Source organism: Grammomys surdaster, unplaced genomic scaffold (genome assembly GCF_004785775.1).
Source record: "Grammomys surdaster isolate TR1022 unplaced genomic scaffold, NIH_TR_1.0 270, whole genome shotgun sequence".
Classification (NCBI taxonomy): domain Eukaryota; kingdom Metazoa; phylum Chordata; class Mammalia; order Rodentia; family Muridae; genus Grammomys; species Grammomys surdaster.
The window spans coordinates 1,654,376-1,679,742 of NW_021604711.1; the positions used below are offsets into that span (position 1 = coordinate 1,654,376).

General features: G+C 49.5%; 1 protein-coding gene across 1 annotated transcript; it reads left to right on the forward strand.

The window, feature by feature from the left end:
• The first annotated feature begins 14,206 nt into the window (after positions 1 to 14,206).
• Positions 14,207 to 24,363, forward strand: Natd1 (N-acetyltransferase domain containing 1). Its single transcript, XM_028776516.1, has 3 exons — positions 14,207 to 14,303; positions 20,440 to 20,558; positions 21,317 to 24,363. Exons 1-3 carry the CDS (start codon positions 14,207 to 14,209, stop codon positions 21,431 to 21,433), a joined length of 333 nt encoding a protein of 110 aa, XP_028632349.1. The 3' UTR covers positions 21,434 to 24,363.
• The last annotated feature ends 1,004 nt before the right edge of the window (positions 24,364 to 25,367 follow it).

The following is a 25,367-nucleotide window of genomic DNA, read 5'->3' on the forward strand; positions in this document are numbered from 1 at the left end:
CTGATGGCAAGGAGGGAGCAGGCCAGATTCTAACTCAAATGATTGAGGATGGCTGAAAGCACCAGGTAGGGCCTTATACCAGAGTACTTATCCTGCTGTCTGGAATCCAGAATCACAGGGATGTTCTTATTGCCATGATTTGGTGAGAAGTATTGCAGAGACCAGCAACTTGCTCACAGTCACACAGCCAAGAAAAAAGAGGCAGAAGTGCATCACCTCTGCATCAACTATACCATAGAGGCAGTTCCAGGTCTACCTAAGTCCTAAGTCCCCAAGTAACAGAGTCCTTGAGCCAATCATTTGTCTCTGCTATACGTGCATATGTACTCTGTGTGTGTGTGTGTGTGTGTGTGTGTGTGTTGGGAGACACGATCCCAAGATGTAGGCCAGGCTAGCTTTGAATTCTTGATCCTCATGCTTTAGCTGAACTAGTGCTCGGACGGGGCATTTTCCCCCATCCACAGGTATCATTGCTTCTGTTCCCTCTCAGCCACTCCCAAGTTGCCCGACCCCTTCCACAACTTAGCCGCTGCTGGGAAGTTATGGCACCTGGCAAGGAGGAGGCCTTCCTTCTCATAGGGCCACTGGGACCATCACCAGGACTACCACTGGTTTTTTTTTTCCTGGTGATAGCTGCTTTGTTGCCTTCACAGCTTGGCTTCCCACCTGTTCTGTTGCCACCGCCACTGCTGCTCTGCTGCCTCTTGTTGCCTCTCTTCTCCCACCGTCTCTACTACAGTCACCACTTACTACGGTCTCCGCTTATTTCTTTAGGTGTCACCAGCTCAGCCCACACTACAGAAAGCAAGGGCTGAGAGAGCACTTGAGAGAAACTTTTATTGAGCCCTATTGTAACACCAGGAATGGTAGGTAGCACAGAAGACTGTCTAGAGAGCCTGAACAGACGTAGTTGAGCCGTTCATTTGGGCCAATCACAGTGTTTCCTCTTAGCAGCAGCTTCAGCAGTCCCTCAGCGGGATTACTGGAGAAATTGCGCCCCTTCTGGGCAGAGTGAAAATAGTTGCAGAGTCCAATGGCAGCGCTCAGCAAGACTTAAGCTAGCAGAGTCTAGTACAGGGGTCAAGTTGTACTTCAACAGAATGCTTGCCAGTCGTGCAGAAAGCCCCAGATTCGATCCCCAGCACCTGGTATAGTGGCACATGCCTGTACTCCCGGCACTTGAGAGGTGGAGGCAAAGGAGATCAGAAATTCAAGGTTATCTTCCTCTGCATAGGATGTTTGAGGCTTTCCTAAGCTAGAGATCCTGTCTCAAAAAGAAGGGGGGTGGGGGTACCGCGCGCGGGGAGGCGGGGGGGGGGGACTTCTGGTACAAACTGTTCCAAACATCGCTGGCTGAAGCTGCACCTTCAAGAGCCAAGGTGGTCAGCCATGCTTTTTTCATAACTTGTTCACATTTCTAAGAGTGTCTGTGGAGTATTCAAGATAGCTGGTGCTAGCACAGGGTAGTCTGGTTGGATGTTAGACTGACTGTCCTTTCACTCAGAGCATCGAGGGAGAGTCCAGCTGCTGCTACTTAGGGAACCTCATTGCCTACCCCAGTTACTTTGCTCATTTACAGAAGTGAACATCAGAAAACAAACAAACAAAAACAAAACATGCTTACAGTCTTGTCCTAGGTAGGGTTACTATTGCTATGATAAAATACTATGAACAAAGCCAAGTTAGAGATAAAGCATTTGTTTCCTTACTCTTCCACATCACTGTTCATCACTGAAGAATATCAGGGCAGGAACCTGGAGGCAGGAGCTGATGCAGAAACCATGGATGAGTGCGGCTTACTGGCAGCCTGCTTTCATATAGAACCCAGGTCTACCAGGCCAGGGATGGCACCACCCACAGTGGGCTGGTCCTTCTCCATCAATCACTAAAAAAAAACTGGCCTATGGGCTTAACTACCTGCAGCCTGATGTTCTGGGGGCATTTCCTTAACTGAAGTTCTCTGGCTTGTGTCAAGCTGACATAAAAGCTAGCTGTTGCAAACTTAGCCTTGAATATAATAACACTGAGAAGCAATTTTAATGTCTTAACAGTGCTTACAGCTGCCTGGTGCCCAGGATGTCCTCCACTGGTCTATCTAACTTGCAGGAAGTCAGATATATGGACCCCTTTGTACTAGAGCTGAGTCTTTACTTTCCGTGTTGGGAAGCCATTGGATGCTATCTAAAATGGAGAAGGATGGAAGGACAGAAGCCGTGTGCACATACGAAGGGAAGGAAGGAGGAGTTCAAAGTTCCAGGGTAGGAACCTGATCAGCTTGGCTCCCTGCCTCATCTCCCACGTAAGGGGCCTGGCAGTGATTGATGCAGACTATCTCTACCAGGCTGGGGAGCCCGTGGCTGCTGGTTACTGTGTTGTTGTTATAGTGCCATCTGGCATCTAGAACCATGTCCCTACCGTGCTTTAATAAAAATAAAAAGGTATTCACTTTCAGGGGAAAATGAAAAAGGCCACTGTGCACAAGACACGGGGCAAATGTAGAGGAAGAAAGTAGTAGAAGAAAGGGAGGCCAAGGAGTAAATAAAAAATAGAAAACCAAACTAGCATTTAGGGTCACTCTTAAACCCCACCCATGAACTATTGACTCACAAAAGAGCCACAGGCTTCTCAGCAGAGCTATGTGTGTGAAGATACTATCAATAATTTGGCCTTTGTACCTTGAGCCACAGTGACCTCCTAGTCATACTTCCAGACAGGTAGCTATCCCACGCATAGCATTGGCTGCATCCCAGTACCAAGGTAGGCTAGAAGACACCCCTATCCCTGGTACCCACTTTCTCTAGGGCAGCATCCTAAGGAGAGGAATCTAGGCCAGGCAGGCAGAAGGAGCTGGCCTAAGGGTTCCCAGTTACACTCCCCCCCCCCCAATTTTTCCTGAGAGCATGGCCTTGGGCCTGAATTACAAGGCATAGGCCTTATGGCCAGGCCTTGGAGGTCTATGAGCTCCCACAAGGATATCAGGCCAGAGAGCAAGCGAGCCACACTCCCAGGCCAAGTCATAGATCTGTTCTTGGGAGTGAGTACCTCCCCACCCAGGCAAACAGTAAAGGAGAAGTGGTATCAAATGCTGGGGTTTCTCTGAACATCTTCCATTGCCTGTGCAAAGAGGAAGCCTTGACACCTACATCTGTTTGCTCAGCCCTGGGCCTCTCTTGCCTGTAACCCAGGTCTCAGACAACACCCTGTGCATCCATGTCGTGTTTCCAGTGTGGAGTTACCCTTCCTTGAGTTGGAGAAGAGGTGTATTTGCACACTTGGCCTCTGGCTGCATATGGGTCTGAGAGGACTTGTCTAAAGAGGGGGCTGGTGGGAGACCCTGAACAAGTAAATTTCTTCTCCTGGGACACAGGACTTGGATGGGTTGAGACATTTGCCAGTTGGGTGCATTTGTCAGGCCTTGGGTACCCTGATAGCGGTGCCCGCTTAGCCCTAGAGATTTACACTGTCCTGAGTCTGCATTTATTTATTATGCTGAGAGCTATTCTGAGCCTGAGTTTATTAGTTGTACTGCGGGATTTGAGAGCTAAGAACTGGCAGGGCTTATGAACGAATGATATTCCTATCCCTCAGGGCAGAGCCACACCTCAAGGGAGAGGCTGGTACCAGAGCAGCAGAAGGTCCACTGTGATAACAGGGAGGGGTCCTACTAGCCAGGAGTCCTGTGGTGGATGGTAGGACACTCCCTTTCACCAACTAGTCTCTCCTCCACAGAAGCCAGAGAAGAGTTTGCCATGGGCTATGGCAGGTGGGGCTGCTGGTAAAAACAGGAAAGAGTTGCTGCTCGGCCATGACAGTTGTGTGTGTGTGTGTGTGTGTGTGTGTGTGTGTGTGTATGTGTGTGCTTGCATGCATTCGTGAATGCATGCATATGCACACATATGTGGAGGCCAGAGGTCAGCATCGGGTATCTTCTTTCATATTGTTCTACTGTTTCCTTTTTCTTTAAAAAGGACTCACTATTTATACAGCCAGCTGTATCCCAAGCCCTGGTAATTCCTAGATATTGGTGGTACACTCCTTCAACCCCAGCAGAGGCAGGATGGATCCAAAAGGGTCTCAACACCATGTAGTGACTCAAGCCCCCAGACTCAAGTGGCATCTGCTGGGTATGGAGGCAGGACATGGGATCAAAGCAAATGGTTCTTGATTCTAGTGTTACCTCTACTTCGTTGTGCAGGGCGAACAGTAGGCTAGGGCTTGACACAAACCACACTCTGAACTAGACAGCCCCAACAGCTTCAGTATCTGGCAGGTTACAGCAGGTGTCTGCTGGTTAACGAGTAATGATGAGAACAGAGAATCTCTCAAGTCACTGGCCAGCTTATGCCCTTTCCTGGTATAAAATAGCCTACATTTAGAAAAAGAAAAAAAAGTAGAAGCCAGGCATGGTTGTGCACACCTTTAATCCCAGCATTCAAGAGACAGAGGCAGGCAGACCTCTCTGAGTTTGAGTTTGTGGCCAGCCTGGTCTACATAGAGAAACCCTGTCTCAAAGTAACCAAACAAAAACAGCTAGTATAAAAGAGTAGGTCTATTCTGTCCCCAAGGTCCAAAGTTCCACTGGGATTGACCCAAAGGCCCCATCAGCTGAGTGTCCAGCAACTAGGCAGGAAGATTCCCAAGGGCCCCACCATTAGTATTCTAAGAATGGCTTTCTGTATGCTGTGGTGCATTTAGCCATCTGGGTGGCTCCAATAATTTGCAGTGATAGTGACTGCCCTTGTGCAGACAATCCCTCCTCCGCAATGGGAGTGCATCTGAAGAAGACAGTGGAAGGGACTGCTTGGGAAAATCTCCTTTGCATCCGATTAAAGACAGATGGGGTGAAACTGCTCTCTGCACAAGCATCCAGCAGGGCCTCCTGATTCTCCCAGGAAATTTGGGTAGACACGGGTGATGGGAGCTTCAGGAGAGGAGCGCAGCATGTAGCACTCCAAGGGATGATGGGAACAAAAATGGAGGCCCAGAATGAACCAGAAGAGGGAGGGGAAGGGGACATAGATAAAGTGGGACTCTGGGGACTGTTGTGATGATTAGCAAAGATGTACCCACATCGTACCTAGATCCTCTGAACCTGTGGGCTTTACATGAAAGGTCCCATCTGATCCAGTAGTCAAGCTCCAGGTTTTTAATCCTCAGACTTTTTAGTTTGTCAAACAGAAGAAGCACCCAAGAACAAGAACTTCCCTAATATGTGACCATTCTGGAAGAAGCTGCTGTGTGGAGCCTGCTAGATATTCAGCAGTTGTGTTTACCCACAGTAGGTCCCCGTGTGACTAGGCCGGAGTAGAGGGGAATGAGAGTGTTATCATTAGTACGAGTCCCTGGAGTGGCTCTTGGTCTATACCTCTCCTCTACAGGAATGTGTAGAGCTCATCTTTGCACCTCAGTGGCCTTTTTCAGTAAATAGGAATCAGAAATGAGACAAGACAAGGCTCTGATGAGAAGACCTGTCCACAGGCACCCAGCAAAAGCAAGCTGTGGGTGTGGGCTAGGAGTTGGGGAAGACTGTGGCTGTGTGTCTCAGGCAGGGCAGGGAGGGTGAGGTCAAAATCCCAGAACCTCCCTTCCCTTCCATGAACAACTCTAGCAATCAGCCTGGGCCAGCTGACAGGTTTTGATAAATAAATATCAGATACAACCATGACCCTAGGCTCTATAAGAGGTTGTTGGCTTCCTCAAATAGTCTAACTTGAGGGATTGGAGTACCAGGTTTTGGAGTACCAAGAAGAATTGGTGGGAAGATGCTACTGGCAGTTCTGAGCTAAGGGCTCATGGCCCTAGCCCCGGTGTCATAATAGGGCAATGAACTAATTATGGCAATATTGACAGTGATTCTAGCACCCACTACTAAGTGCTAATGACCTTGTTTAAAGTTCAAAGCAAGCTGAGAAAAAGATTTTCACAAAACATTTCAGCTGCGGGACTTGTATCAGAATATGTGTAAAACTCCTACAACCGGAGAGCGAAAAAGCATCCAGCCAAACGAAAATGCATGAAAGATTCAAACAGATACCTACCCAGAGAAGATATCTGTGGGTAGCAAATGAACAGCCTCACTGCTGCTTGAGGTACTGGTAGGCATTGCCCCTCCCTCAGCTACCACAGTGTGAACCATGTTCTGCTGTCGTTGCCACTACATAAGCACAGAGAGTCCATGCCAAAGCTTGCTTTTTAGCTCCTGTTGACAGTGAACATTTGCAGTGACCAGATCCCAGGCAAGGCTGGCAGTCCCACAGGACCACATGTCTCTTCTTGTTGGACTCCCAGATGTCTCCTCATTTGAGCAACACCCTGCAAGCCCAGGCTCTTCTATGTTCTTTTGATGCTGCTTTCACCACAAAACAAATGGGTCAGGCCAGCTTCTTGGTGTCCCTGCTTATTCAGAGTTCAAGACGTCAGATTCCGGACTCAGCCTCATGGTGGTCACATCCCAAATGTCACCAAGGAGGCTTGCTGTGCAAAGTCCTCAGGTGCTCTCAGGCTGTGACCTCCATCTCATGGCCCCAGATTCTGGTAGGCAAGCTGAGCTGATCAGGTGACACACAGGAAGCTGAGCATGAGAAGGCTGACTCAATGCTGTTTCTACTACCTTCTCCTGAGAGGATTCTTGGAAAAGAGAGGAAAAAAAAATAGTACATAGTCACTCAGAGATTCGAGAATTTGGAAGTGATCTAGACCCCACAGCTGAGACAAAGATATTCTAGTTATAATTTTTTAATGTATTTAAATTGTATTTGTTTATTTATATATTGTAATACTGGAGATTTGAACTTAGGGCCTCATGTATGCCATGCAAGTGTTCTATAATTGAACTATACCTCCAGGGCTACACAGAGAGACCCTGTCTCAAAATAAAAAAAAATAAAGAACAGATACAAACTGATCCTAACTTGTATTTACGGGTATAAAATTCTAGAAGAATTCATAAGGGACAGGTTTTTTTTTTTTAAAGTTCCATTGCATGTGACTCATACAGAGCTCAGCAGATGACAGACAAAATGGGAGGCAGGTTTTCCGCAGTTCTGAACCTACAGTAAGCCTTTATCCACACAAATTCCAGATCTGTGTTTCCAGCCAACCATGGGCCAGAGACATTCAGGGACTGACTAGATATAATTCAGTAGTAGAGCCCTGGTTAGTGCTCATAAGGCTCTGGGTTCCAGCCCCAAAACACACACACACACTCATGCTAACGCTACACACACATACACACACACACACATACACACACATCAAACATACACACACCACACACACATATATACACACACACTACATACCACACACAAAAAAATATCACATCTGTGCTGAGCATGTACAGTCTTTTCATTGATACTATTTCCTGAAAAGACAACATAGCAGCTATTTCTGTAGCATTCACACTATGCCAGGTATGATAAGTCATCATGAGTCTACAGAAGGATGTGACAGATTTCATGCAATATGAGGCCTATCATAGTTAGCTTTGATTGTCAGTTTGACAAAGCCTAAAGTCATCTGCAAGGCACTGCCTCAGTCAGACTGGCTTTGTGGGCATGCTGTCTGCAAGGGAACACTGTGCCAATGCCTCACAGATAAGAGATGACAAGACTTTGACAGGGGCTGGAGAGATGGCTTAGCAGTTAAAAGCACTTGCTGTTCTTACAGAGGATCCAGGTTTGATTCCTAGCACCACATGGTGGTTCACACCCATCCTAACTCCAGTACTAGGCCATCTTTTACCCAGTGGGACCTGGGAGAATGGAGCCAATAAATGAGACAGGCTAAAGTCTCATGCAAATAGTCAGCTTTATTCAGAGCATCAAACAATTTATGCTCTGAGGGATAATAGAAGTCACATGAGTAAAGAATAGTCACAAGGGCAAGCTGCATGTGGCACACCCAAAAGGGCATTCCAAGAACAATGCTGTTTTTGAAGAAATGGAGGTCATGAGACTCTTATCTTGATATCTTGGAGTTTTCTCACAAGCACTCAGAAATCTATTCACACAGCTCTATACTCGGATGGTGTTCCAACAGGGACCCCAAAGCTTTCATCTGCCTTTCACACACATCAGGCATAAACATGATACACAGACATACATGCAGGCAAAACACGCATACACAAAAAATAATAATGAATCTTAAATATATATATATATATATCTTTGCAACTCTGTTGGCAGCTTTCTGACAATCTAACACAACATCCAAGGTCATAAACATGTAAAGAGAAGAAGTTTGGTTTGGGCCACAGCTTTGGAGACGCCTCCTTTGGGACCTGTGGCAGTATTGTGATGATACAAATCACTAGCCTCATGGCACAAAGTAAAAGAAGACAAGAAGGGTCCAGGGCTTAACAACCCTCTTCAAGAGTACAGCCCAGTGACTTACCCTCCTTTAATAGGCCCTACCTCTTAAAGGCTCACCAACCCTGATAGGGTCAAACCAGTGACTGGCTTTCAACATGTGGGTCTTGGAAGGGATACTTCAGATCTAAACTACAACAATGACCTCATTAAAATGGTATTGCAAAGTATTTTTGAACTGGGCATGGTGGTGTGGAAACCTGTAATCCCAGAACTCAGGAGGATAAGGCAGGTATTTGAGGCCAACCAGATAGAGTAAAACCCTGTCTCAAAAAAGCAACAATAAGAAATAAAGCCAAAGAAAAAAAATCAACAAAAAAAATCTTAAAGAGTGGTTTCCTATATATTAAACAAATTAAATATTCATAGTATATTGTTAAGTGGGAAAAAAGTGTTCATGCCTATGGTCTGAACATGCAGGGGCTGAGGCAGGGTAGCAAGTTTAAGGCCAGCCTGGGTTTTATAGAGATCCTGTCTCCAAAACCAAACCAAAATAATCAAAACAGAAAACTCAGCAAATGTGTTGATGACATTTTTTGAAAAAAATACTGTGTTCGTGCCAAGTCTCTGTGTGAGCAGGCACTTTGCTTCAGCTCTTACTGTGTCACTAGTCTAGAACGTGTGGTTGCAGCTCAGAAAGCACATGTGGGTGGGTGGGTGGACAATGGGTGACAAGATTAGGCTTCTTTCTAAGGACATGTGGCCACACCAGGCTTGCAAGGTGGATGGATTTAAGTGGGACTTTATCTTAATATTTTCCTACTTTTTTTTCTAAGCTTTTAAAATGAGCATCCCCTCATGCTTCTAATCAGAAAACATAGCTATAGACAGAAAGGTGGGGTCAGGGTGGAGGGCTAACAGGAAACAGGCTGAGCTACTGAACAGAGAGGCCACCACCATCCCACCTGTGCACACTTCACTCAAGTCCATCAAAGGTGTGTGTCCTGGAAGGAGAGATGGGGTGGGAGCTCCAGAGCTGGAGAACACAGAAAGCCAGGTCTGCAGGAACATGGTGGAGGGATAATAAGACCCAGAGACAGCCGGGCGGTGGTGGCGCACGCCTTTAATCCCAGCACTTGGGAGGCAGAGGTAGGCGGATTTCTGAGTTCGAGGCCAGCCTGGTCTACAGAGTGAGTTCCAGGATAGCCAGGGCTATACAGAGAAACCCTGTCTCGAAAAAAAACAAAACAAAACAAACACACACAAAAAAAACAAAAACAACAACAACAAAAGACCCAGAGACAACATAGGACTAGCCTAAGACCACACAGCAGCCCAGGGACAGATGAGCCAGTCTTAATCAGGCTTTGGTCTCCAACATTAAGATACCTGGACACCAAGTTTATGTTCATTAGTTCTGTTTCACAAGTGAAGGGAAACTGACTGAAGATTACCAAACTGACAGCAGTGGAGACAAACAGACCCAGGAATCATCCAAGACCTGGTACTGAGCTCTTGTGGACACCCCTCCTGGTGGAACTTCAGCTCCCTTATAGGGTGAGGGCACCCACATCAAGCCAAGTGGCTTGTGCAAGGTGGGTGGGGTCTCTGGCTTGTTCGGTTTCCAAGGTCAGGTCTGTCTCCCTGGGGTTGTGTCCTCCGTTACTATTATCAAACTTGACGGGGGAGGAGTCACAGCCTGTGTCCCAAGTCAGATCTGGCCACTCATCCTCAACAAGACAACTAAAAGAGCCAGATTAAAAGTAGAAATCGGAAAAGAAAAAGTATTCAATGTGGCACAGTGACAGAGTTCCAGCAAACCTCAAGTCTTCAAGGTCTTGAAGTGAGATCAAAGTGTAAACTGAGAGCCAAGGATAAGCACATCCAAGCAGTGCAGACAAGGTGTGGTCCTGCTTTCCTGCTTCCTGTGGACCTGCCAGTCATTGTCTGGGCTTCAGTCTCATCCTACAGTGTCTGACAGCTTGTTACCTGGGTGAGACCTCTTTCGGCTGTCAAGTTCCTTGTGGCTAGTGTCTTTCCCTTCTCCCAGCAGGCAATTCCTGGGGAAATTCCTACTTCCTCATGGTTGTTTCAACATGATTGTTTCAACAGTCTGCCAGATGGAGAGCCACAACGATGTCTTTAGAATATCTTTATTTCTTCCCAGGATGGTCACAGTAGCACAGCAAAGGGTCAAAGTGTCCACAATCTGGAGGTACCTCCATGGAGACCTCCTAGTCATGGGGACTAGGGGGCAGAGCTTAGGACCGGGAACGGAACAACAGCCATGTTGTCACTGTCCTTGGGACCAGTGCAGGGTCCCTGATCCCTGTTCACTTCTGGCCCACCATTGCACAGTTAGCAGAGGGGTTCATAGCTTCATTTCCCAGATCTTATGGAGCAGCGAAGTGACCGGGTGCTGAGTGGCCCAGTCAACCAGCCAACTGCAGGGGCATCAGAGTGGGGGGAGGGGGAGCGAAAGGCCACAAGCTGCAAGGTCCTGGTGTGTGACACTCTGTGGCAAAGGCAAAAAAGCACAGGGACCAAAAACTGGTCAGGTAGGTGGGGAAGGGGTTGAAAGAAGCGTCAGGTGGACGTTGTTTTAGACGGAGGAGTGGTGGAGGTGGTGGTTCAGCGGCTTGTGGAATGCCTACTCAAAGGAGCTCTTACTGTATATAAACCGCCTTTAAATTTTGTTAAATGAGAACAAACAGCAACCATGTAAATCCATAGGACTGTATTTTACTATTCTGTATATATATATATGTGCTTGAAATCATGAATAACCTGCCCTGCAGAGGACTTGCCCCGCCCCGCCCCGCCCCGCCCCCTCCCCCTATCCCACCCCTGCCACTCGGTGTGAGAGGCCCTTGCCCTGCTGACTTCATGGCAGTCAGCAGCTTCCCACCAGCGCTCTTAAACTTAACCCAGTGCCTTTGCTTTAGCTCTTCTCTCTGCCGGACTGTTCTCCCCTCTCCCTCTACCACCCAACTCGTTCACCCCTTTACTTCCTTTGAGTCTTCCTTAAAAAGACTCCATCTCAGCTAAAGCCTGGTGTGGACACCCTATCTGAGAGCAAATTGCCTCCAGGAACACATGATCCCAGAAGCAGCTGGATCTGGGAGGATTTGCCCCATCTGACCTCTGCATCCTTCAGATGCACTTCTGTGGAGCGATACCACAGGCACGGGGCGCTTCCTCTGCTTTGCTCATGTGTGTCTCCACAGGAGATGCTCAATACATACCCAGTGGACTCGAGGGCACCCAAATAAGTCAGATCCACTCGCTGGTCCATCCTCTGTTCCTCGTGAGACTCAAGCAGGCACAGCCGTTTGGAAGCTTCCAGTACTGAGTCACTCAGTGACTCTAGCAAATGTTTTCATTGCTCGCATTGTTCTTTTGTTTGTCAGAAAGGACTTTATGTATTTAGTTTGGGTGGGCAGGGTTTCGTATAGCTGAAGCTGAGGATGTAGCTGAGAAATGCCTTGAGTTCCTACCTTGACCTCCCAAGTCCTCGGATTACAGACCAGTACCATCCTTGGCTTCCAGAAGGGATTTCTGTAGGGCTTACAGACCCCAGTAAGTAAAGAGACATAAGCAGAGAAGAAAGAGTCAAAGAAAAGAGAGTCTGGATTGTGCTTGACCAGTGGTTCTCAACCTTCCTAAGGCTTCCACCCTTAATACAGCTCCTCATGTTCTAGTGACCCCCCATAAAGTTATTTTCATTGCTACTTCATAACTGTAATTTTGTTAGTTATTAATTGTAATATAAATATCCATTTTTCAATGGTCTTAGACAACCACTGTGAAAGGGTAGTTTGAGGGTCACAACCTGATTGAGAACTGGCTTATCAGACCAGACTCTCCCCTGGTCCAGACTGGCTGGTCAGATGCCACATCTGTAGACATAAATGCACAGGACTTCCCCAGGAAGTGGTACTTGGGCAGTTATGCCCAGTAGCCTGCAGATGAGTGACCTGTTCAGACACTGTCCAGGAACATATTTTGACCTTCTCCACTTACATGCTTTAGAAGCGAAGTCACCTGAGACTCACAGGTTTTATCTTCCTAGTTCACAATTGCCTCCAGCCCCGACTCAGACAAGCTCACAGCCCTCTCTGATTGGTGGAGCCCTTTCAGTCACTTTGCATATAATGACCCACCTCGGCCTTCCTTTGTTTACAAATGCTGAGATACATCACACACTTTTTAAGAAAAGGAAATTATTTGCTCAGCAAAGATTCTCTCAATAGTATGTCTGACCCCTAACCAAGCAATAAAAATAACTGGAAGAAGTCAAATGAAAAATTTGTGGGGGAAAAAAAAAAACCCAGAGGAAAGTGTTCATTAAATGGATATGTAAATGGCCTGGCAGCTTGGGAAAAGGTTCAAGAGCCAGTCACTGCCACTAATGACAAAATGCCCACTGCAACCTACAGGACTCTCTGTAGCAATGTAAGGTTGTACATTTGGAAAAGGACCTTGCAGTTTTTCACAAAACTAAATATACACCAGCTGTATATTCAGCAGTATATTCCTGGGAGCTACCCCAGGGGAATGCTAGCCAGAGGACATCCACGGCAAGTTACTCATCGCAGCTGCAAACCAAAACAATACAACAACCCATTAACACGTGATGGAAAACTGGTACATGCTCACTGGGAAATCTCTGACACAGCGATGAGCATGATAGACAGCAGCAACATGGCTGATGGCAGGTGGAAGCAAAGAAACTAGATATGAAAAGGTGAACATTGTTTAGTTCTTAAGAAATAGGATGTTCTTAGGAAAAGCTGTTTAGTCAATAGTGCTAAAAGTCAAGGAGCACAGCTATGTTAAAAGGAAGGGAGCCCACAAAAATCTCCATTTAGGTATAAAATGCTTCCTGGTTGGTCTGTCCTGCGCCTCTCCCCCACCCCCACCCCGTCTCTCTCTCTCTCACACACACACACATTTTGTACAGGTTTGAACTTACAGCCTTCAAGCATTCCACTGAGTTACACTCAAACTTTCTGTATGTCTATTTGTGTGGTCGTCTCATAGATGCGGACATCAAATTTGTACCTTAATTAACAGGATGTGATTCAGCCGGGCGGTGGTGGCGCACGCCTTTAATCCCAGCACTTGGGAGGCAGAGGCAGGCGGATTTCTGAGTTCGAGGCCAGCCTAGTCTACAGAGTGAGTTCCAGGACAGCCAGGGCTACACAGAGAAACCCCTGTCTTGAAACTCCCCCCCCCCCAAAAAAAAAACCAGGATGTGATTCTATGAACATACATAGTAGCCAGGCTTTCCAAATACTATGCTTTAAGGAAAACACTGGTTCCCGGTAGCTACCTCCCAAGGGACCTCGTATTTCTGCCTTTCTTTAGGCGGGGTGGCTTTTCACCCATTCCCAAACATGCCTGAGGGTAATCTCTAAATATCAGCTACAGCAGCCCAGAGCGGACAGGCTGCATAGCGCCAGCCCGCACGGTTCCAGCTGAGAGTAGGTATGCCTGTCGTCGATGCCTTGCATCGGTAAAAGGGGTCTGACGTATTTATGCCCCAGGCTTGCAGTGAGGCCAATGCCTAATATTCGATGGCTGTCGCGGGGAAGATCAGAATTGCCACACAGGTCATTGCGTGTTTTTCAGATGGGTCCGTGTGAGTCCTAATGATCATTCTGGGGCATTCCGGAGGACAGTCGGCACCCTTGATGGGCCAGCACATCATTGTTGAGGCCCGGAGCGAAACGCGCAGCGCGGTCTCTTTAAGAGACCCCAGGAATGTATCCAAACAGACGGTGCGCGCAGCGCACGTGACTCACAGCTGATTTCCGGCCCCGCCCCCTTCTCCGGCCCGCGCCGCCGAAGAGTCAGTTCGCTGCGGCCCGCGGTCCCCAGTCTCAGCGCGCGCGATGGCGCACGCTACACCGCCGAGCGCGCTGGAGCAGGGCGGCCCCATCCGCGTGGAGCACGACCGCCAACGCCGCCAGTTCTCCGTGCGCCTCAACGGTACCGCGCTGCCTTTGTTTGCGCGCGCGCGGGCGGGACGGGGCGGGACCTGCGGGCGGACGGATCCCGGGGCGGGAGGGCTCCCGAACCCCGACTGGCACCGCCGGAGCGCGCCGGCCCAGGCAGCCCGCACCTGCTAGCGCAGCCGTCCTCCGGCATCGCGGACGGAGGGCTGCCACCCTGGATCCCAGAGAGCAGGTCGCTGGTGGCCTGCCACCCCCCACCCCCACCCCTGGGTGTTCGGTTGCTTCCTGCCGCCCTGGAGGAGCCTTCGCGGGCCTGGGGCATAACCCAGGGAATGTGTGGCCTGGAGGAGGAGGCGGGTAGGTGGTTCGGAGACTTTGGCCAACTTGTCTAGTCGATATGTGCCTCGTTCTCCCTGAATCTGCAGTGGGGTAGCTGTAGTGCACACCGCTTTGGATGAAATGCAGTGGCAGTTAAGGGTTCAGAATGACACATTTGGTGCACAGCAAGTGCTGATAACCATAGATAAATGGTTACTTTTCAGACCAGATAGAGAGGTCAAGGCCTTATCTTCTGTAGCGTTTGTACCAGCGACTGACACTCCTCCTGTTGATCCTAGGGGCTGGAAAAGATTGTAGAATATGGGACCTTGAGCTCTCTGTAACCCACTCCCAGCTGGGCCCCCTGGAGACCGACCTAGCCACTGTGCTTATTTTGATTGGAGGGATGCACTTGTGTGAGGTTGGCCAGTAGTTTGTAAGCAGTCAAGTGTAAGCCTATCCTGACTTCCTGAGCCAACCTTCTGTGACCTGCACTTGGTCACAAGCAGAGGAGGCCTAGTCTCCCATTTGTGCCACCTAACCACCGTGGAGGCAGCTGTTACTTCCTGTGTTGTGACATACCGCCCCACTTACAGATGAGTAAACTGAGGCTGAGACTGCAGGAAGTGTGACCTGCCCAGCCTTTACAAGACCAGAGTCATATTCAAATCTGGGCCCAGCTGCCCCTTGCCATATTCTTGCCATAGAGAAACAAGTCCTGTTGTCATGCTAATGGTAGCTCAGCTGACAGTGACACTTGGCCCTGATCACTTGCGAGGCCTTATCTGAGGCTTTTTTCAGATCCTCTTTTTTGAAGTTGTCTTAGTTCCAGGGAGGCTCTGCTTCTCCAGGTGACTGTGGAGGCGCACCAGATCCACAAATAGAAAGGCAGAACCCTTGGGCTACTTTTTTCTTTCTTTCTCTTCCAAATGGGTCTGTCCAGTCAAAAGGGCAGTACACTGAGAGCTGGCAGTGAACAGACCGTATCCTTTAATTTAACTCGTTCTGCAGCCTGCCGCCTGTTGATAGGGAGACCGTGGCTAGAGGCGAGCAGCCTCTCCTCAGCTCCTCCTGCACAGCCTGGGCCAACAGTTAACTGAGTACCCACTGTTTACTAGCAGTCTTCAGAATGCCCAGGACTATTGAGGCTGGCAGTCTAAAGAGGGAGATGGGTCTCAAATGAATTGCATAACATCTCATAAAACAAAGGCCTTGGGAGAAGTGAGGCTGCACAGAAATAGTGTATATTGGTGCAGAGCCGCTGTTTGGCATTAAGTTCCAAGCAGGTGGTATTTAAGAAGAGACCTGAAAGAGACAAGAAACAACTGTAGCTGTGGAGAAAGGCACCAAGGGAAAGAAGCCTTTGAGAGCAAAGGCCCTGCAGTACCCATTGTGTGTTTCAAAGCAGCCAGGAGTGGTTCAAGCATAGAGGAGTGACAGGTAGAAGGCTGGGAGATTGGGAGGCGGGGCTGAATAATATAGGACCTGGAAATGTGAGCTTGGATGTGGCTTTGACCCTCAGCGCTCTGGGTTCCTGAAAATGCCTGGGAAAGAGGACAGATGCCATGGACCAGGAACCCTAAGGCTGTGCTGATGGAGAGCTGGGTACTGCACAAGTCCAAGCAGTGTGAGCAGGGATGGGAAGAAATGTCTAAGTCCTGAGCAGGTGTGACAGGAAACACGGAGGGAGTTTATTGATGAGGAGGAGACTGGAACGCAAGTGTACATGACCCCAGATTGAAGCTCTGAAAATGCTGGGCGTGTAGCCACTGTTTCATGGATGGGAGACCCAGGCACAAGTCTGATGGACAACTAGTCCAGAATGGAACCTCAGGTTGCCTTCTGAGAGTTGTTGTCATCTGAAGGTTGGAAGACGTTAGACAAGACCCACGCCTGCAGCCCCTTCCATGGCCTTCTTGTACTTCCCTCAGCCAGGGTATCAGCCACTCAGGGTTTGTGTGTATGCGTTTAAAGATCTGTTTTTATTTTTTTGTGTGTGTGCTTGTGTGTCTATACAGACAACATGCATTCCAGTGCCTGTCTGTAGAGGTCAAATGAGGACATCAGATTGGGCAGCTGGAGTTACAGACAGGTGTGAGCTGTCAGATGTGGGTTCTAGGAACTGAAGTGGGGTCCTCTGTTAAAGCAGAAAGCCCTCCTTTTTGTTTGTTTTGTTTTGTTTTTCAAGACAGGGTTTCTCTGTGTAGTCCTGGCTGTCCTGGAACTCACTCTGAAGAACAGGCTGGCCTTGAGCTCAAAAATCCACTTGCCTCTGCCTCCCAAGTGCTGGGATTAAAGGCATGCACCACCACTGCCTGGCTACAGAAAGCCTTCTTAACTGCTGAGCCAGCTCTCTAGGCTCTAGGATTGCTACTTGTTGCAAGAAGGCTCACTCCAATCCCTCCCAGAATTCTCTGTACCCCCAAGTAGGAAGACAGAACCAGAACTGAGCCCAGCTGGTTCCTCCAGTTCCTAGATGTCCAGCACTGCCCCCAATATGTTTGTCTAGGTCTGGGGCACTCAGAGCCTAGCCTAGGTTGCCACTAATCCAGGTGGCAGTGACTACTCATCTGCAGCACAGGTGTTGGGGGTCATTATAGCTGGCAGTGCCATGTGTGTATTCTGTCCATGGTGGAGGATGGTCAGGGGAAGAAGCCTCTGAGGGAAAACCTGGAATAAGAAGGTGATGTCCAACTGGGAGGCCCTGGGTATAGATGTAGCAAGTGGAAAGATCATCGGGCAGCTAATCAAACTCTTAGTGGCTGCCATAGGGAGAGGCTGCATTTGGGTTGTGGCTGGAGCCTGCTGCCATTATCTGAAAGCAGGCCCATGGACCTCTGCAGGCCTAAGCAAACACCTGCTGGGGACTTGGCTGTTCTCTGGGGATTTCCCCAAAGGCACAGAGACCGGGGGTGGGGGGGCAGGCCTTGGGGTTGCCATGTGCCACTGGTCCACCTCCAGTCCCAGCAGGCATCTGGTAGGAAGAAGTAGGTTTTTGAGAGATATATCCTGGGTATCTACCCTGGATAGGTTTATGAGGACAAGATGGTGACTGGTCCTGACAACTAGACACCAAAGGCCCAGGCAGAGAATCACTGTGATATCCCAGGGCTGCCCATAGGCTTAGGCTCCGTGGAGTTGAGAACAAGAAGAGACTGAAGACATTAGCAAGTTTGCAAGAGCTCAGGCACTCACCCAAGGCTGCTGGGAGCTTAAGCTGGTCTTTGGGTGGCCCTAGGATCCCCATCACCTGGTTCCCTACACTGCCTGATTCACTAGGGCCAGCAACTCTGGCTTCCATGCTGTTCTGGGCTTCTAAGGATTTTGTTTCTTCTGCTCTTACCACTTGGAGTCCTCACACCAAAGTGTCCTGGTCCCTCGTTCCCTCAGGTATTTTGCACAAGAACCAGATGTCTTCTTTATAATGATAGCTCTCGCCCCTGCTTCCTACCCCTTCTCTGCTCTCTGAGCCCATCTCCTGAGACTCATGTCATTTGTGTCTCCCTTACTAAAACGTGAAGGAGTGCTGTGTCCATTCTGTTCATTCCAAACACAGCCAGAACATAGTGGGCAGTCAGTGTCTTAGTTGGCCCCAACAAGTACAGAACCAGACTTGGGTCCCATGTCTTGAAGCTGTAGGGGGTGACTGTGGAGGTCACAGCTGGGCCTTGGGCACAGCCCCAGAATAACTCAATCTAAGGAATGAGTTTCAGCACAGGGTGAGGCCATGGCCTTTGTAGATCTGGCTGAGAAGGGAGATGGCATTCTAGGTCTGGAGGTGGGAAGAAGAGGGCATAGTCCATAAACAAAGCGCTCTGGCTGGCTGTGGTGAAGCATGTCCATAATTGCAGCACTCTGGGTTCTAGTCCTGCTTGGGCTCCATAGTGAGACCCTGTCTCAGGAGAAGAAAAGGAGCCAAGACACATAGCTCAAAGAGGGGAGGTATGGGTCGCACTCTGCCTCCAGCCCCTGTGTGACTGCATGACTCTGATCTCAGGAGTCTACCTGTGGAAATGACATGAGTCAGTCTCCCTCCTGGGACTTACAAGAGACTTGAACACTGAAGACAGAACCCTCGAAGGTCCTGGAGTGGGTATGGAAGGTGATCCTCTCCTGAACCTGTTGTTCCCTGTGACAACGCCTGGTCCAGGCAGGGGAAGGACCCGTGCAGCATTTAGGAGCTGATTCTGTGTCACATGAAAGTTTGAACATGTAAAACGCAGCTTGTTTAAAAGTTAAAATATGTGAGGTACATAGATCATCTAGCCCAGCAGTGGTGGCATACACCTTTGATCCTAGCACTCTGGAGGAAGAGACAGGCAGATCTCTGTGAGTTCAAGGTTACCCTGATCTATAGAATGAATTTCAGGACAGCCAGGGCTACACAGAGAAACCCTGTCTGGAAAAAAAAAAAACAAAGAAAAAAGAAAAGAAAGAAGAGCATTCAAGCCCAGCTCTGGGGCTGGAGAGATGGCTCAGTGGTTAAGAGCACTGACTGCTCTTCCAGAGGTCCTGAGTTCAATTCCCAGCAACCACATGGTGGCTCACAACCATCTGTAATGGAATCCAGTGCCCTCTTTTGGTGTGTCTGAAGACACCTACAGTGTACTCATATAAATTTAAATAAATAAACAAACAAACCAAGCCCAACTCTAGTAAGTTCTAGGCCAGCCTAGGCTCCCTGAGACCCTGTCTAAAAAAAGACAAGACAGACAGGCGTTGACATGTTTTATTCTATTGCTAGGGAACCCTGTGATCCCATCTGGCCTCTCCTGCCTTGCCTGCACTTGTTCTTCTTTGTTCTTCCCTTGTCTGTGTCCTTCCCAGCCAATGGGCTTTGTCCTGGAGCTCTCTGGCAACTGCTGCCATAATGACTCTCCCTCTCCCCTTGCCGGCTTGAGCATTTCTTTCATACCAAGGCAATCCCTTCAAATAAAAAATGTTAGGTTTGCCTTTGGCCTCTTTCTCATTGAGCACACCCCAACTACCAGCAAGTCCTCCAAACGGGACCCCGTTAGAGCAGTTGGCACTTCCAGTTACCTTCTCACCCTCTGCTGAGGACTTAGGTCATGACAACTAAGAAGCTACAACACTTACCATGTCCCTTCCCCATCCCTTGGTCCACTCTAGCCATACCAGCATCCTCGCTGCTGGATAAAGTTCCTAGCCTGAGCCTTTGCACAGGTGTTCTGGCTAGAGCATCTCCCTGATCCAGCATCCCTCATAACCATTTCCCTTCTACTGAATATTACGGACTACTCGCTTCTCCTGTTTCTCTTAGCCATGAGGGCAGATCCTTGTCCCTTGCTGTATGCCCAGCACCTCAAAAGTGTTTGTGACTCAGTAAATATTGACTAGATGGGTAGACAGACAGACAGACAGAACTACAGATTGTGATTGGAGCAACTTCCCCAGTCACATTGCCAGCAGGATTTTTGGTAGACTGGTAAACTCTCGTCCTGATAAGACTGGGAAGGTGGGTACCTATTTGTTCCTGCTTCCTGTGCCTAGTGAACTCTGGTTTAGCTTGGGTCTTGGTTGGGAGATTGGCAAGCCTTACGTTCTAACTGATACCACCTCCTGTTTCCTCCTCCTCCACTGAAGTCAAGGATGTGACGGGCTCTGTCATGTCCTGTGCTGGACCTTAGAAAGGGGGTTTAGCTGAGGGGAATGACAGTAGCAAGGACTTGTGGGTAGTAGAGTGTCGTTGGCACCAGCCTGTTGCAGAGAGTGCCCCGTTGAACACTACACACAGCCCTCTGAGGAATGCCATCATGTCCCTACTCTGGGACATAAGGAAGCTCCAAGGGCCCCTGGAGTCCACACTTCAGCTGTTTCTGTCTCTGCTCCAGGATGTCATGACCGGGCTGTCCTGCTCTATGAGTATGTGGGCAAGCGGATCGTGGACCTGCAACACACAGAGGTCCCAGATGCTTACCGTGGGCGTGGCATTGCCAAGCACCTGGCCAAGGTAGGATGGGCAGCAGACCAGGACACAGCTATCACCCTCCCCTTACAGAGAAGATAGACTGTTGGTTAGCTCTGATTTGCTTCTAGACCACAGCATAGCTTCACAGGCCCATCTGGCCACGAGTTTGCAGGTGGCAGTGGAAGACCTTTGGATACTGCCTATGGTGCTCCTAGGCCCTCTGTGGCAGGCAGCCACTCTTCTGAGCATAGGAGCCCCACAGCCTGACTCCACCTTGGGACTAGGACTTGGCGTGCAGTACTTGTTTAGGTAGCCCTGGTGATGCACAGTAGATGAGTGTCCAAGTTAGTGGCCTCATGCCCTGGTCCTCTGTCCCCACCTGCCTCTCCCAAGCACTTCAGAATTCCAGGATGCCTGAGGACCAAGTACAGGTGAAGCAAAGAATGATTTTCAGGTGCAACCCTCACCCCTGGGCTCACAGAAGAGCCCTATACTGGTTTCCCAATCCTGTCTCTCTCCCTTACTCCCTGTTCCTGGCTCTCCTAGATAGGCCTCTTTACCCTCCCTGTGGGGCTTCTGGGCCTCATGCTCTGCCATACAGGACCTGGCCTATCTGTGCATTAACTCAGTTACCAGGGAGGGAACTAAAGACGCTGGCCTAGGCAAAGTGGAAAGGGTAGCCACATGGAGAACCTGGAGCAGTAACAGAGCTGGTGACTACCAATTTTCTTGAGCTACAGTGGGCCACAGTCCCCAAGCAAGGTGCTCCTCTAACAGCTGTTCTCCCTCTGCTGACCCAGGCCGCCCTGGACTTCGTGGTGGAGGAAGACCTGAGGGCCCACCTCACCTGCTGGTACATCCAGAAGTATGTAAAGGAGAACCCCCTGCCACAGTACCTGGAGCGCCTACAGCCATGACCCTGGCCACTGTGTGCAGGAGTGCACCCTGTGGGCCTTCTGTGTGGGCCTCAGCCAGCGCATGTGCTCTCAAGAGCCTGTTCCCATGGGGACGGGCTCAGAGTTATTTTTGCAAGGACAGTCGTCTGCAGCCTTCATCCAGGATTATGGGGACCAGCTGCTGGCTGTGGATGTGTGAAAATCCAGAGTGGGATGAAGGGCAGGCCAAGTGGCCAAGCCCCCTTCCCACAGAGATCCTCCAGCCCTGCTGAGGTCCTCCTCCTACCAGCTGCACATCCCCTCTGGCCTGGCTCCTGGGTCCCTGCTCTGATCAACAAGAGGGTGACATAGAGTCCCTGTCACCACCTCCCGGTGTTGTGTCCTTCCTGCAAATGAGGAGGGTGTTCCTGGAGCCAAGAAGAACAACAGGAACCCCGTGTGCCAGCGTCCCAAGGTGGAGGTGCCAAGCCTTAGCCACTGCCAGTGCTAAGCCTTTCTCTGTCTCAGACTCCGTGCCATGGCACAGGCAGCAGGACGGCGGCAGGGGCAGCCACTCCTGGCGTGTGAGAGCAGCGGATTCAGCTCTGGCTCAGGCCCATCTGTGAGTGTGCACACCAGCACATGAGCACAAGAGAGAGGGCAGGTGATAGGGGACACCCTCCTCTCCTTGGTACCCACACTGTTTGGCTTCTTATGTGGTTTCTGGAAGAAAACAAGGTCCCTATCAGAGGATCTGCCTTCCCATGTATTCACCTGCAGGAGTCAACTCAGAGGCTTAGTGGTGGTCTACTGAGCAGTCCAGTACCCTCAGCCCTCTGGCCTTCAGCTGCACTTCCCAGGGCCTTTCTGGTGGGTCACCTTTGAGATGGATGAGATGGTGGTACACAAAATCTATTTTGTATCTTTTCTTGTACTCCTGGCTTCTGGCCATCTCCCCACTACTACTTAGGCTGCTCCAGACACCTGTGCACAGACACCTCCCCACTCTGCAGGAGTACTGAGATCTGGACCAGGAAGCCATGCATCCTAGCTGGGAGGTCTTACGCTCAGAACCTTTGGGCCTCACTCACCACTGCAGTCATGGGCATGGACCCTTATGGTCTCCACCTCTCCCTACCTCCTGCACCTCTGGCTCTTACCCTGTTCTTGATGCTCCTTTCCAGCCTCCTAGAGTTGCAGAAAAACCCAGCATACTACTCACTACTGCCTCCCTCCTCTGCCACTCCATTCTGTCTGACAGGGACTCTTCAGGGTCCAGAGAAACCCCTGGGCCTCTAGGGAGACATTCCTGACTGCTCTGACAGCTGTGGTGGCAGTGTGTCCACAATACAGTACTTGAATGACCCAAGAAGAGTGGCTGGGCTTCCTCCGTGGGCTTGTCTCAAGTTCCTGCAGTGTAGCCTGAGCATTCCTCACTGCCTTGGCAGCCTTAAAGTCCCACTGACCGTGCCCCGGAGGCTTCACAGCCTTTCGGTGTAGCAATAACTATATCTCTGCCTCTTCCTCCTGGCCAATACTGCCCAACTGGGCCCCTCTGGTGCTATCCCATCTGCCTCCCCTGCTCCCCAACACCTGTTCCATGTTCTGAATCACTCCAGGAGCCTGTGGTTAGGCACTGGCCACTCTAGACTTCATGTTCCTTCAGTAGGTCTGTGCTGTGCTCAGATCTCACCCTAGGGTTTCTTTTCCTTGCCCAGTCTACACAGGCAGTAACTCATGTGCCTTTCCTACTCTGAACCTGCCACCAGTAGTATCTGGGCCAAGGCTAGTCTTGGGACCTGCATTCCCTCACTTTTCTGACTTTTGAACACATTGCATGATCCCATTCGTCACTGACAAAAGACTAAGGCACAGCAAGGTCAGGGGGCCCCAGAGTGAAGAAATAGGGCAAGACAGTTTGTGTAGGAAGGGGTCCTCCTTGGTGCCCAACCTATTTCTTGATCCTCAGCACTGCCTGCAGAGTGGGACAGCTCCACTTCAGGGGAGCCTAGGCTTCAAAGGCTGCCATGGCCTGGCAGGTGTCCCAGCTCAACAGTGCCAATCAGCATCAGGATCCCAGCCCAGGTCTGGAGAACTTTGCCATCTGTATCCCCACTCCACAGTTACCTGAACCTCATAGTTTTATCCTAGAGACCACACTCCTCATTGCTGGGCCACAGCTTTACAGAGATTCCTAGAGGAGGTCATGGTGCCACACTAGCCTCTTGACACGTGGGCTGCTCTTTGCCCTGAAGTTAGTCATTTGGGGGTTCCTGACAGAGCTATTGGTAAACACAGGAGCACAGAGAATCTGCTCATGCAGCCCCTCTCACACGGGACCTAACCCTCGAGGTAGCTAGTGTAAGAAGTGTAAGGCACAGCAGTCTGAGGCTCTGTGGTCTCACCCCCACCTTCTTATCATGCAATTCCCAAGAGACACCGCTTACTGGGCCTGTCCTGCCATTGAAGGGACCAGGTCAGAATAAGAGGGTCACCAACCTGCAACCCATACACCTAGACAGCACAGCATCTAAAACCAGTCCCTGACCCTTAGATAGTTCCCAGTTTATGTATTGTGGTCATACTTTGGGAAACAAATGACCTCAGTAATACATAGATAAAATTTCTAGAAATTCCCTTATTCCTTTGAAGGGCTGAAATGGGCTCTATCTTGAGTTGCAAGGTACATAGCCAGCATCTAGAAGTCTGGCTTATGAACAGGAACACTCCCCTGGAGCACCTGGCCACTCCCCCATTGTTCCTCAGATCAGGACTTGGGCTGGTTCGAGTCCTCCCACACGTCCTTTTTCTAGTCTCAGGGTCCTGCGTCCAGCTCATTGCCCTACGTTTCATACACAAGATCCTGTGAGGCTGTGGCTTGAACCTTTAACTGCAGCCTCAGGATCACATCTAAGGGTTTCAGCTGTGTCTTATGGCTTCAAGATATTAAAGATGCTTTTCTGGTTGTCAAAGGTGCTCTCTGGTTTTCTCTTGGTCCCTTGGGAAGAACAGTGACTGTGGTGTTTCAGTCTTCAGTGTTGGCATCAGTCACTACACCTTAATCTAGCTGGGAGGTCCTGGCTATTGCCACAGGGGTAGCCATCAGGTCTTCTAGGCTTTGCCTTCAAAACAGGTAATCACTGTGGCATTTATTAGTCTACCGTGTGACGTCACGGCAGAACCATGATTCAGTGTTCTATAAAGAACAGATTTGCCAGGCGTTGGTGGTGCACCCCTTTAATCCCAGCACTTGGGAGGCAGAGGGAGGCAGATTTCTGGGTTCGAGGCCAGCCTGGTCTACAGAGTGAGTTCCAGGACAGCCCGGGCTACATAGAGAAACCCTGTCTCAAAAAAAAAAAAAAAAAAAAAGAAAAGAAAAAGTCTAAGAACAGATTTGTTCTAGGATTCCCCAGGCTAGAAAGTCCTAGGTCAAGGGTCACATCTGGCTTTTTGCTGCACTGTCTGTGGCAGACAGCAGAAGAGCAAGGGAACGTGTCCAGACACCCGTTACAGTAGTAAGTAATGCAGTAATAGCCCATGCCTAAGGGCCGAGCTAGCACTCATGACCTACCTTTCGCCTCCACTGCACTGAGGGACTGAGCTTCAGTGCATGACTGTTCTGGTACACATTGCACTTCATGTGAGGTTTTAGGTGTCCATTTTCCCCAGCTTTGGGATCATTCCTGGGTTCCAGCTTGGTGGGGACAAATCAGCAATCCCATACTTAGAACTCTGGGCAACTTTGAGGAAGTCAGTCCCAATGCCAGCAATGTCAGCTGGCACGGAAGAATGAAGAGCACTCAGGTACATCGATATGGGATTTAGGTTAGGGAACTTCTAAAAATGTTAAAATCCTCCAAGCTCAAGTTCCACGAGGCTGGAGGGATAAAGTTATCAACACCATAATCATGTGGCCTCTGAGGGTTCTCCCAGATGAACAAATTCCAAGAGTACAATACTCTTGTCCACAAAAAAC

Coding starts and splice junctions, on each gene's coding strand:
- Natd1 (XM_028776516.1), top strand. CDS start 14,207: ATGGCGCACGCTACACCGCCGAGCGCGCTGGAGCAGGGCGGCCCCATC. Junction 14,304..20,439: donor GTTCTCCGTGCGCCTCAACG/GTACCGCGCTGC, acceptor TCTCTGCTCCAG/GATGTCATGACCGGGCTGTC. Junction 20,559..21,316: donor TTGCCAAGCACCTGGCCAAG/GTAGGATGGGCA, acceptor CTGCTGACCCAG/GCCGCCCTGGACTTCGTGGT.